The sequence below is a fragment of the Dermochelys coriacea genome, chromosome 1 (genome assembly GCF_009764565.3).
Source record: "Dermochelys coriacea isolate rDerCor1 chromosome 1, rDerCor1.pri.v4, whole genome shotgun sequence".
NCBI classification, from domain to species: Eukaryota; Metazoa; Chordata; order Testudines; family Dermochelyidae; genus Dermochelys; species Dermochelys coriacea.
This window is the reverse complement of record NC_050068.2, coordinates 221557994-221571060: the sequence shown is the minus strand read 5'-3', so window position 1 is coordinate 221571060 and position 13067 is coordinate 221557994. Positions and strand designations below refer to the sequence as shown.

Genomic DNA, 13067 nt, shown 5'->3' with positions numbered 1-13067 from the left:
CCAAGATGAGAGCAGCCCTCTCAGTTGAGAAGTGAATGGCAATAGCCCTGTGGAAGCTTGCAATGCCAGACAGCTACCGATCAGTCGGGAATCAATTTGGAGTCGGCAAATCTACTGTGGGGATGCTGTGATGCAAGTAGCCAACGCAATCAAAGATCTGCTGATATCAAGGGTAGTGACCCTGGAAATGTGCAGGTCATAGTGGATGGCTTTGCTGCAATGGGATTCCCTAACTGTGGTGGGGCCATAGATGGAACCCATATCCCTATCTTGGCACTGGAGCACCAAGCCAATGAGTACATAAACCGCAAGGGATACTTTTCAATAGTGCTGCAAGCACTGGTGGATCACAAGGGATGTTTCACCAACATCAACGTGGGACGGCCGGGAAAGGTACATGACGCTCGCATCTTCAGAAATTCTGGGCTGTTTCAAAAGCTGCAGAAAGGTACTTTCTTCCCAGACCAGAAAATAACCGTTGGGGATATTGAAATGCTTATAGTTATCCTTGGGGACCCAGCCTATCCCTTAATGCCATGGCTCATGAAGCCATACATAGGCAGCCTGGAGAGTAGTCAGGAGCTGTTCAACTACAGGCTGAGCAAGTGCAGAATGGTGGTAGAATGTGCATTTGGACGTTTAAAAGCGCGCTGGCGCAGTTTACTGACTCGGATAGACCTCAGCGAAACCAATATTCCCACTGTTATTACTGCTTGCTGTGCGCTCCACAATATCTGTGAGAGTAAGGGGGAGACATTTCTGGCGGGGTGGGAGGTAGAGGCAAATCGCCTGGCTGCTGGTAACGCACAGCCAGAAACTAGGGCAGTTAGAAGAGCACAGGAGGGTGCGGTGCGCATCAGAGAAGCTTTTTGAAAACCAGTTTCATGACTGGCCAAGCTACAGTGTGAAAGTTCTGTTGGTTTCTCCTTGATGAAACCCCCCGCCCCTTGGTTCACTCTACTTTCCTGTAAGCTAACCACCCTCCCAACCTCCCTTCAATCACCGCTTGCAAAGGCAATAAAGTCATTGTTGCTTCACATTTATGCATTCTTTATTAATTCATCACACAAATAGGGGGATAATTACCAAGGTAGTCCAGGAGGGGTGGTGGAGAAGGGAAGGACAAGGCCACATAGCACTTTAAAAGTTTAAAACTTATTGAATGCCAGCCTTCTGTTACTTGGGCAATCCTCTGGGGTGGAGTGGCTGGGTGGCCGGAGGCCCCCCACCGCGTTCTTGGGTGTCTGGGTGAGGAGGCTATGGAACTCGGGGAGGAGGGTGGTTGGTTACACAGGGGCTGTAGCAGCGGTCTGTGCTCCTGCTGCCTTTCTTGCAGCTCAACCATACGCTGGAGCATATTAGTTTGATCCTCCAGCAGCCTCAGCATTGAATCCTGCCTCCTCTCATCACGCTGCCGCCACCTTTCAGCTTCAGCCCTCTCTTCAGCCCGCCACTTACTCTCTTCAGCCTGACACCTCTCCTCCCGGTCATTTTGTGCTTTCCTGCACTCTGACATTGTCTGCCTCCATGCATTCGTCTGTGCTCTGTCAGTGTGGGAGGACAGCATGAGCTCAGAGAACACTTCATCACAAGTGCGTTTTTTTCGCCTTCTAATCTTCGCTAGCCTCTGGGAAGGAGAAGATCCTGTGATCCTTGAAACACATGCAGCTGGTGGAGAAAAAAAAAGGGACAGTGGTATTTAAAAAAACACATTTTTATAGAACAATGTGTACACTCTCTTTCATGGTCAACCTTGCTGTTAACATTACATACGTAGCACATGTGCTTTCGTTACAAGGTCGCATTTTGCCCCCCCCCCCCCGCGTGGCTGACAGTGGGGAACATATCTGTTCAGCCATAGGCAAACAGCCCAGCAGGAATGGCCACCTCTGAATGTCCCCTTAAGAAAAGCACCCTATTTCAACCAGATGACCATGAATGATATCACTCTCCTGAGGATAACACAGAGAGATAAAGAACAGATGTTGTTTGAACGCCAGCAAACATGCACTGCAATGCTTTGTTCTACAATGATTCCCGAGTACGTGCTACTGGCCTGGAGTGGTAAAGTGTCCTACCATGGTGGATGGAATAAGGCTGCCCTCCCCAGAAACCTTTTGCAAAGGCTTTGGGAGTACATCCAGGAGAGCCACGAATGCCAGGGCAAATTAATCATTAAACATGCTGGCTTTTAAACCTTTTATAGTATTTTAAAAGGTACACTCATCAGAGGTCCCTTCTCCTCCTGGTGGGTCCGGGAGGCAGCCTTGGGTGGGTTCGGGGGGTACTGGCTCCAGGTCCAGGGTGAGAAACAGTTCCTGGCTGTTGGGAAAACCGGTTTCTCCGCTTGTTTGCTATGAGCTATCTACAGCCTCCTCCTCATCATCTTCCTCGTCCCCAAAACTTGCTTCCGTGTTGCCTCCATCTCCATTGAAGGAGTCAAACAACACGGCTGGGGTAGTGGTGGCTGAACCCCTAAAATGGCATGCAGCTCATCATAGAAGCGGCATGTTTGGGGCTCTGACCCAGAGCGGCCGTTCGTCTCTCTGGTTTTCTGGTAGGCTTGCCTCAGCTCCTTATGTTTCACATGGCACTGCTTTGGGTCCCTGTTATGGCCTCTGTCCTTCATGCCCTGGGAGATTTTCACAAATGTTTTGGCATTTCGAAAACTGGAACGTAGTTCTGATAGCACGGATTCCTATCCCCATACAGCGATCAGATCCCGTACCTCCTGTTCGGTCCATGCTGAAGTTCTTTTGCGATTCTGGGACTCCATCATGGTCACCTCTGCTGATGAACTCTGCATGGTCACCTGCAGCTTGCCACACTGGCCAAACAGGAAATTGAAATTCAAAAGTTCACAGGCCTTTTTCTGTCTACCTGGTCAGTGCATCTGAGTTGAGAGTGCTGTCCAGAGCGGTCACAATGGAGCACTCTGGGATAGCTCCCAGAGGCCAATACCATCTAATTTCGTCCACAGTACCCCAAATTTGACCCAGCAAAACCGATTTCAGCGCTAATCCCCTTGTCGGGGGTGGAGTAAGGAAATCGATTTTAAGAGGCCTTTAAGTCGAAAAAAAGGGCTTCATCATGTGGATGGGTGCAGGGTTAAATCGATTTAATGCTGCTAAATTCGACCTCAATGCCTAGTGTAGACCAGGGCTAAGGTGCCATAAGTACTCCTTTTCTTTTTGCGAATACAGAGTAACACGACTGCTACTCTGAAAATTGTCTCAATGTCTTTCCATTAACTTAAATGGCCCATCATTGACTTTTCCTAAGTTGTGCTATTGATTGTTACTTGAGTCCCGTTTTGTGTAAATACCTGGCTTGGGTGATACTTTTCGCTGACTGATCACTCACTGTCCTGTTGTGAGGTACAGCTGAAGTTTTAAAGCACAGTTTTCTATATGCACAAATACATAAATTCATAACCACAGCTTGTATACCTCTCTCATAATAATTAAGTTAAGAACGTTAAACACTTTCATAAAAGACCTTACTCGACATACTTCTATAGCACAGAAACACTGTATACAATCAGTTAATACAGATGCTTATTCTTTGGAGTTTAAAACCAGTTCTCCTTTTGGGGTGTCTGGACCCTGACTGTTACCTTGGGCAAGTAGGATTTTGTGAGCAGGCTGGAAAAAAATTTTTTTAACAATTTTACAAGGTTTAATGGCATTGCTTAAAGGCACTGTACCCTCTAAAATGGGCATAACGGGATAGAATGTGCAAATTGTCAGAGGGGATGCTGTTATGGAGAATGCACACTGCACATTTTAGCGGTAAATATTGGTATGTTTGGGGGGGGGTTGAGTGCTGTGCACTTCCCTCTAGCATAGAGGAAGGTGTTTAGCCTGACATTGCTCTGTGCAAGAGTAATGCCTCTAGCACCCACCACTCAGACCCTACACTTTTGCATCCATTGCACTGTGTTGCTGGTGGGAAATGCCAGTACTTAGCTCTAAAGTATAAGCTGGTATATTAAAAAAGGGTCTAAAGGATCCAACCAACTCTAAACTTCTTTGATCCTCACCCCACAAAATAGTTAATTTTTCCTTTGAATCAAATCCCACAATTCCTTGCCAGCCACAAAAGACCGTGGAATGATTTTGAGGTCATTTGGTGGGTCAGGAGCCAAATATGATTGAGAGTTACTGGTCTAGATTACACTGTTTTCAAAGTTTACTTATATACTATAGTATGAATTAGTCAATATGTACAGAATGTTGTTTCTTTTACAGTACCCAGCTCTGTGGAGAATATTTTTAATATGTTCTTTCTCCCTTTTCACCATAAAAAATGCACCAAGGAGCATGTAAAGATTTTCACTAACTTTTTCATTTAGATAAACCTATGAATGTTTGATCTCAGTTCATTGTGTCTGTGTACCAATCGTGTTTCATGGTTGAACAACTGATGAGGAACTATGTCTCGATGTATTTGTGGTACTTTTCTACTCTGCAAATAATCAGCTTTTAAAAGCTTTTGCCACAGCCATGATTTTGTTTTGACTTGTTTCAGGAACATCCCAGACCAAAATATGAAACTAAAGTACGACAGAAAAAACTCAAAAATGAAACCAATAAAAAGGATAATATAGATGAGGTAAGACACATGGATTTACTTCCACTTTTCATTTGCATTTGGTTTGTGTTTTGTGAACATTTTTGTGTCTGTCTCAGTTTGGCTCTGCTGATCAGTTTGCAGAATAGTCTCTTCTGTGCTGTTTGCCTCCTATTCAGCACTCCTGAATGTTTTTAGGGCCATCATTGTGCTAGCCCTGTGTGAGGCATCCTGCCTAAGAGGGTGGACAATATGTAGTGCAGTGTCTACAGTGGGGGGTGGTGACGTATCATGATCAGTGATGGAATCAATGATCTGGAGTTTGAAACTGTTCCAGAAGGTGAAGTGTCCTGCAGTGGGGCACTCCCACAGCATATGTATGAATTTACCACTCTGCCCTTTCAATGTTTCTCTGCTTAGCCCATTCCTCACCATACAAGGAAGGCTACTTTCTGCATATTCCAAACTGGATTATTGTGAAACTCTTTTTGGGTGAAACTTCAGATAGGGCTCAATCCTGCAAAACACCCATTGAATTACAATGGTGCAGGTTCAGGCATCTACGGCAATATTCAGAGGCCCGTTTCCTTAGCAGTCTGACTTGGAGCATATTACACACCCACACTGGGTTCCCACTTGTTTCCAGGTACAATCCAAAATATTGCCTATGATCTACAAAGTCTTGTGGTCATCTTCACTGCAACAGTTAGCTCGAGTTAGTACACTTGAGTTACTGCACCTGAGCTAGCCTGGCTTAAGTGAGAGCAACCACAATTCAAAATAACACTGAATTACACAGACTGTTTTGATTAGCAGCACAGAGTGACTAGATTAGCTTCTGATGCGTTGTTGTAACTTGAGTTGTTGTATTCCCACCACATGACTAGCTGGAGGTTCAGCATCACTTGAGTTTCAACCCTGCCCCCGATACTCTAGCTAGCTTGAGCTTAAAGCATCAGTTAACTTGAGCTAGAAATTTTTGTGTGTGGATGGGATTCAAATTAGAGGTAACACTCAATTTATAACTGTAGCTAACTGGGCTGTGAAGACACACCCTGAGGTATGTCTACTCTGCAGTTGGGAGTGTGTTTGCCAGCAGGGGTAGACAGACACACATTAGCTCTGCTCGCGTTAGCACGCTAAAAGTAGCAGTGTAGCTGGGATAGAATGGGCAGCGGCTTGCGCTAGCCACCTGAGCACAAACCCACCCTGTCCTCCTGGGTGTGTACTCGGGCAGTCAGTCTGAGCCACCACACCCAGCTATATGGCTACTTTTAATGTGCTAGCTCAAGCAGAGCTAGTGCCTGTCTGCCTATCTGTGCTGGACAGCATTCTCCCAACAGCATTGTATATGTACCCTTAATGACTGCCTCTTTTGCCATATATTACCTAGTCAATTGAGATCAGTTTGGACTTTCAAGCTGACAAAACTGTCCCTTGTGTGGCTGGGGATAAGGAATTCTCAGTGGAGGGCTTTGACTATGGAATCTGCTAACCCATTGATCTGACCCAGCCAGTGTTTGTTGACCTGGCGGAAATGCTCAAACACTCAGCTGTTTACCCAGGTTGTTTTTGTTTGTTTGGTTGGTTGGTTTTTTCGAGGGGGTGGTTTGGGAAGTTTTGGTTTGCCTGAGTAGCTATTCCATTTGTGTTGGGTAACATTGGCTGGCTGATCTACTGTGTCACTGGTCTTACTGTAAATGCATCTAGAGCAGTGGTTCTCAAAGCCGGTTCGCCGCTTGTTCAGGGAAAGCCCCTGCCGGGCTGGACCGGTTTGTTTACCTGCTGCATCCACAGGTTTGGCTGATCGCGGCTCCCACTGGCCGTGTTTCGCCTTTCCAGGCCAATGGGGGCTGCAGGAAGTGGCACAGGCCAAGGGACGTGCTGGCCGCCCTTTCTGCAGCCTCCATTGGCCTGGAGCAGTGAACCGCGGTCAATGGGAGCCGTGATCAGCCAAACCTGTGGACACAGCAGGTAAACAAATCGATCTGGCCTGGCAAGGGCTTTCCCTGAACAAGCGGCGGACCAGCTTTGAGAACCACTGATCTAAAGAGTTGCAATAGCAGCATCCTGTATAGGGAAAAAATAAGAAAATGTGTAACTTTTTTACCATTATGAGGTGTGGTTAGCTTTCTCTGGCTGTTTCAGACCTGAAAGCAAGGGCTCATTCCCATTCCTCTCTTGTAAAAGTCTGATTGAGGTCTGTTTCCCAGGCATTCATAAATCCCTGAAGACTCCCTGCATTAGACTTGGCTAAATGTGGCTTATATTGTGTATGCCACATGTTACAACTAAGTCAAGGTATTCAGAAATGTGTCCAATCTTGAGATTGAAGGAACCTCTTTACCCTGTTTATATACTGAAAAGAAACAGTGCATGAACTGGAGATAACTCCAGAATTCAGGCCTGGCCAAATCAATTTGATGTTGCAACATATGAAGGAACTTAACTGCCCCCTTTCTCCTGTAGATCATCACTGAGTTCTTGTAGTGTAGCCAATGAGTTATCCAGTCAGATAAAATTAACTGCCACCTAGTGAGCTTGATCCAACAACCACTGAAGTCAGTGGAAAGATTCCCAATGACTTTAATGGGTGTTGGATCTGGCCCAATGTGAACAGGGAGTTTTGCCAGACAGGAGCTCAGACATAGAGGATGGGGAGCTTTTCCATTAGGCACCGAGCAGTTTTCTAGGCATCCCTAGTGAGGGATTAAACACTATAATAGGTAAATAAAGGAACTGATGTGCTCCTCTCTTGTTTAAAGTAAGTGAAAATTGAGAATAAGAGAGTGAGTGATACTGCACAAATTACATTTTTGTTGTGGCTAGGATGAGCAAAGTAGTTAGCCAGCTTAAATGAGGAATGGATAGAAGCTACTTAAAGAGCCAGCAGCACACAAATGGGAAGAATTCATTGGAAATTTCACCTAAAGAGATGTGTTTATATATATACACACAAACACTCACATACATACATACACACACACATTGAGTGCTATTTTACCTATTGCACCAATGTGAGCTCTAAAATTGCTCTCGCTTTTCAGAGAGGAAAGGTGATACTGGTTTTCATCATCCAGCTGGGTGCCCCCTTCTGCGCCCAATCAAGTCAACTTGTTGCTTAGCCATGGTTTCATTTGGACAAACAAAGCCAAGTGTACCCTTTTCTTTAGTGACAGTCGCATTCTGCCAGGGACATCAGTGTCTCTGTAGCTTGGTGCTTAGCCCATTCAGGAAGGGTTCGACCCTGCAAGGTGTTGATTGCTTCCAGAGAAGTGCTGAGCGTCCTTTATCTCTCATGGACTGTGAGAGCATTTGTGCCACTGTCACGCTGCCTGGAGTGGCTCATGACTGAGAGTGCCAGCCTGAGGTCAGACTCTCAAAAAGCAGGGCAGACACCCCAAAATGATGTATGTACTATAATAAGATTTCATTAACCTGGTAACAAGTGTGAGCTCCCAAAATACTACAGTAGTCTTATAATGAAGTCACAGATGTTTTGGATGCTCCAGGCTATCTTGCCACTTAGGTAAGATGGACTATATGATAAATGGTCACTTACACCAAAAATCAAAACATACTCCAGTTGTTTCCAGTCACAAGAGACCAGTCACTTACCCCAGATCAGTTTGTACCTTAGATCTCACACCAAAGACAATGTTAGTAGCCAATCCTGTAATAAACTAACAAAAGGTTTATTCAGTAGGAAAAAGAAATGAGAGTTTATTTGCAGGTTAAAGCTAACAAGCATGTATACACAAATGAGTTCCAGTCTGTGATTCAAAAGGTGACAGAGTTGTAGTAATCGATCAATTCAAAGTGTCTTTCAGGGCTAACCCAGACCAAGCAGCATGGGGATCTCTTTGCTTATGTTTAGGAATCTTTGCCCCTCACAGTCCAGATAGCAAGAAAGAGATTCAGGTTCTCCTTGTTAGGGATTTTTATCCCCCTCCATTCCAGATACCAAAATTGATGGGATTAGTTCATCCGTAGGCTTCCCCTTCCTGAAGAGAGTTAGGAATTCAATCAAAAGGACCGCTCTTCTCTGATGCCTTCAGTGGGCCATATTGCGTGTGTTACCTTAATTAGTGCTTCTTTTCCCATTTGGTGAGTTACACAGTTACAGAGGTTTGCAGTGCAAACACTCACTATAACTTTATACCATGAGCTATAGAGGTTATAAGTGAGAGCAATACATGCAGCATCCTACAAGCATTTTATAAAGTCTAAAAGCTAAACACATTCTTACCCACTGAACATCTAATATCTATTTTGATAATGCTAGCACACAAGTAAACCTTTGAAAATTTGAGGCTGGGGCCTTGGCATGAGCTGGCACCTGCTCTGCCAGCGTCACAGCTACCTTGAGTGATCAGCCCCTAAATGTGTAAACCTCCACATGTCCATACATAGATAGAGGTCCTGTCTCCCCTCCTGTCAGTGCATGACATCTGTTTACACTTGCTGGGTGCAGATGTTTACAGAATCCAGTCAAAGCAAATCCTAGTCATTTTCTAGGTTTCATAAAATGATAACAAGGAGGACCAGATGCAGACTGATGTATGATCATGGATATTCTTCCTCATACATAAGAGAATAGTTCCTGCACCAGATCATGTATGCATGGATGTCTCTTTAGTATGTTGTTCTGTTTCCTTTGTTATAGCTGTGACATACCGAGGGTACAATCCAGAATAATGAGTAGCAATGTCTCCCTGCCTTCTAACACGGGGTGCCCTTTACACTGCTTTGCTGCTATAGCCTTCAGTCCCAGACTGCTCAGAAACAGCCTTCAGCATGTCATTCCCAGCTATGTCTATGTGTGTGCGGCAGTCAGCCACACACTGGCTCTTACCAGCCTGGTTTATACTGCAGGGTGACCCCAACATACTCCCGGTCTTAGATTTCCCCCCAGAAATGTATGTATTGTACTGCCCGGCCCTCTCCAGGACAATACACGCTTATATAAACTCTACCATTTAATTGACAGAAATAACATGCACATGTCCTGTTACCCCAAATGGAGTTTTCCAGGCACTTCAATTCAAACACACTGGATTTGATAAAACTATAAAACAAGTTATTAACTACAGAGAGAGAGATTTTAAATGAGTACAAGTAATGAGTCATAAAAGTCAGAAATGGCTACAAGTAAAATAAAGATAAAACACAACTAGTGTCTAACTTAACAAACTATGTTAAATTCAAAGCAAGGTTTACTCACCACATGCTTTAGCAGATTACTGGCCTCTCCTAATCCAACGCTGCTTCCTCTGTCTTTCAGCTGCTATGGATGTGGTAGGCGGAGAGAAAGAGAGGGGTGCTCTTGAGGTGTCTCCCCTTCCTTTTTATAGTCCTCTCTCTGCTTTGAGAAGCGTTTCCAGCTGGGAGTATAGGGGACAGGCAGTCTGTCTGGAGGAGAACTCCATGCTGTGTCTTTGCTAAGATGTATATTTTTTACCCATGCCCCCTTTTCTGCCAAAGAATGTCCATTTAGCAGGTAATGGCCCATTGGCCTTGTTTACACCTGGCTGAGGCATCAGGTTGTTTCTAAGGACCTGGTTTGGCCACTCCCCAGACTTGGAATATGTGTTAGTAACACCATACAGTGGTATCTTATAATTCTTTGTACAATGTTGCCACACACGTTACCAGGACAATAATGACCAGCAAATTCTGAGTTTTCAAATGACACCTCACAAGGCATACTTTGTACAAAGATTATTATAATAGTGTGCAAGGCGTGAATACAGGGGTACGATCTGTCACAACGTAATAGGGTTTGCCACTCAGACAGATATGATACTGGTTTGCACAGACAGAGTCACCCCATTGCCATTGCTTAGCAAATATTCACAAGTATTCTGACTCCCTGATGGGTGTTGTTATGAACTGCCCTTTCCCCTAGAGCAATTTAGTTCAGTTTGAGAGAGACCAGGTGAATTTTAACCATTTATTGAAAATTACAATAGAATCCAAATATGTGACCCCAGGTTACAGTGCAGCAAGTAAAGTAAACAATCTCACTTCCTGCTGGGTGTTTCGGCAAAGTGTACTGGTTGTGGCCAGATGAACCTTCCTCTCTGTTCAGAGTCTGTCACCTCTCTACCACACAGAGAAGCTTTTAACACACCCTTATATAGCTATGTAGTCACCTTGTGATGGTCATGTGCCATGTACACAGTATGTCCAGAAATACCCCACCACAGCTTTCCCTGATGCTGAGCCCAAACATGCATTACAACGTTAAACAAAACACATGCTAAAACAGTGATGATATAAACATTAATAACAAGAAGGGCAAAGGGGCCTCAGCCCAGGGACACAGGGACGTTTAAGAGTGCAGCCTATATGAGGGCTCTACAGTCCCCTAACAGTGATTTTAGTTCCAGAATCCAATAAAAACAGATCAAAACCATTACTAAAATTATGACCTTAGGGGTAAAATGTTCAAAAGTGCCTATGTCCCATTTTTAAAAATGACTGCAGCACTTAGGAGTTTAAAGCACATTGTCTTTCATCAAGACTTAAGCTCCTAAATGTCTGAGCCTCTTTTGAAAATAGGACAGAGGCTCCAGTACAGTTATTCAAAGGGCAGGACCTTTCACTTGCGTTTGTTTGCAGGGCTCTTTAATAAATGTGCTCATTCTGCAACTTTAACCACCTTACCTGCTATCTACCTGCAAATCCATCTCCCTGCGGACTACTCTGAAAGTTCCAAACCTCTGAGCTGTTTTCAGACAGCCACATTTGTGTTTAATCACCTTGCCACCACAATTATTTCCTCTTACCCTCAAAAATGGCTTTCTCCTTCCTGCCCACCTCTCTCCTCAACAAACACCAGGCTACTGTGGTTTGTGGTACAGACTGTACATTTCAGGGCTGGAAATAATCACTCTAGGCCAAGGGAAAGAGGAAATCCCCGATTCTTTAATGGGACATTCAGCACGTGCATTTAGCTCTGGAAAGTCCTGAGAAATTGGACTTTAAAATGATGAAGTTTTAAATATAGAATAACTATTTTTCATACTTTTAAAAAGGCATATTCTCTCTCCCTCAGGTGCCTGTAAGGTACTCGTGAAGTCACTAGCTCAACAGTTTTAGCATGATGGTTAATGTCAAGGCACAGGTTTCCCAGAGGTCTCTAACTCAGTACCTGGGCAAGAAGCCAGGGCACAGGACGTTGCAGCCCTTCTATCTTTTCTGGACTTGTGTCCAGGTAGAGGCCTCTATGAGATTATAGGATCAGCATCTGTAGCTTTCTGGTTTCCTATGAATATCCAGGATTCTATGAGGTCTCTGTCTCAGCACATCTAGAATGATAATCAAATGCCAAGGCCCAGGTCTCTGTGAAGTCATTAGCTCACCATTGTTAGTGGGCTGGTCTGATGTCAAGACATACCTCTGTGATATCACTGGTCAGCAACTCTAGATTGCTGTTCTTATATTAAGTGACAGATCTCTGACACCAGTGTTCAGCATCTCTAGCTTGCTTATCTGATGTGAAGCCACAGGTCTCTCTGAAGACTTTGGCTCAGCATCTATGACTTACTGGGTTACAGCTTATTTACTCCACTGGTTTAGAATTTACTTAAAAGCACAGGTCTCTGTAACGTAGTGGCTAATTTCCAGTATGATCATTCCTCTGTTCCGGTGATGCTTTTACTGTAAGTTTATTGTAAAGTCCTGAGTTTTTACATCAAAATTTCTATATGTGATGGAATTCCTGCTTGCCTTACTCCCACAAGTAGGCCCACCAATGTTCCTGGGGCTACTTGTATGACTAACGTGAGAAAGATTTACATAACATTGCATTGTATTGCAGAAGAAAATCAACACGGGTTACCACCCTCTTGAAGCATAACTTGGAAATGCCTGGTAACAGAGCATCTTTCCAGTATGGAGCTTTCAGTGATTTTTCTGAATATCACAAATTGTGAGTCAGTCCTATGTTATTTGGGTGAATAAAGGTACATTTCCTAAATTTTTGCTATATATTAGCTGGGAAGGGGAGCAATAAATTAATGAGTGTAAATTCTGTGCGGACAGGTGTATACAGGTACTGTTGGATCCTGAACTAAGATTAGACCCTGTGGGCCAAATTCAGTCCCTGCATAAACAGGAGTGACTCCACTGATTTCAATAGGATTCCATCTTCTTAAACCAGGTTTGAATATACTTCTTGAAGCACTCTGATGCTGAAGTCATTAACTCTAATGGGAGCTGGAGGTACTCAACATTGTTTGGATCAGACCTTTAAACAGTAAACATGTGAGTCACTATACCCTAGCACCAAATTCTAAATCAGCCTTTATTAAAGTGAGTGATGTAAATTAACATGTTGCAGATGTAATGTATTATTTGCCCAGTGGGGATTATAGTATTGAAAATCGCTTTCTTGCAAACACTTGTTACAGTATTTAATCTACTGTGATGAACAAAGAACAAGATTTAAGTCTATAATATACTGTATGGTTCAGGCTGTTTTATTATAT

The 13067-nt window shown here is 44.0% G+C and overlaps 1 protein-coding gene across 2 annotated transcripts in view; it reads left to right on the top strand.

The window, feature by feature from the left end:
• ANO2 (anoctamin 2) overlaps positions 1-13067 on the top strand; it is a 286956-nt gene that overhangs the window by 153146 nt on the left and 120743 nt on the right. For both annotated transcript variants that reach the window (XM_038401414.2, XM_043514786.1), the window contains exon 14: positions 4531-4614. In XM_038401414.2, coding sequence (XP_038257342.1) covers positions 4531-4614 — 84 coding nt within the window. The remainder of the gene's footprint in view (positions 1-4530; positions 4615-13067) is intronic.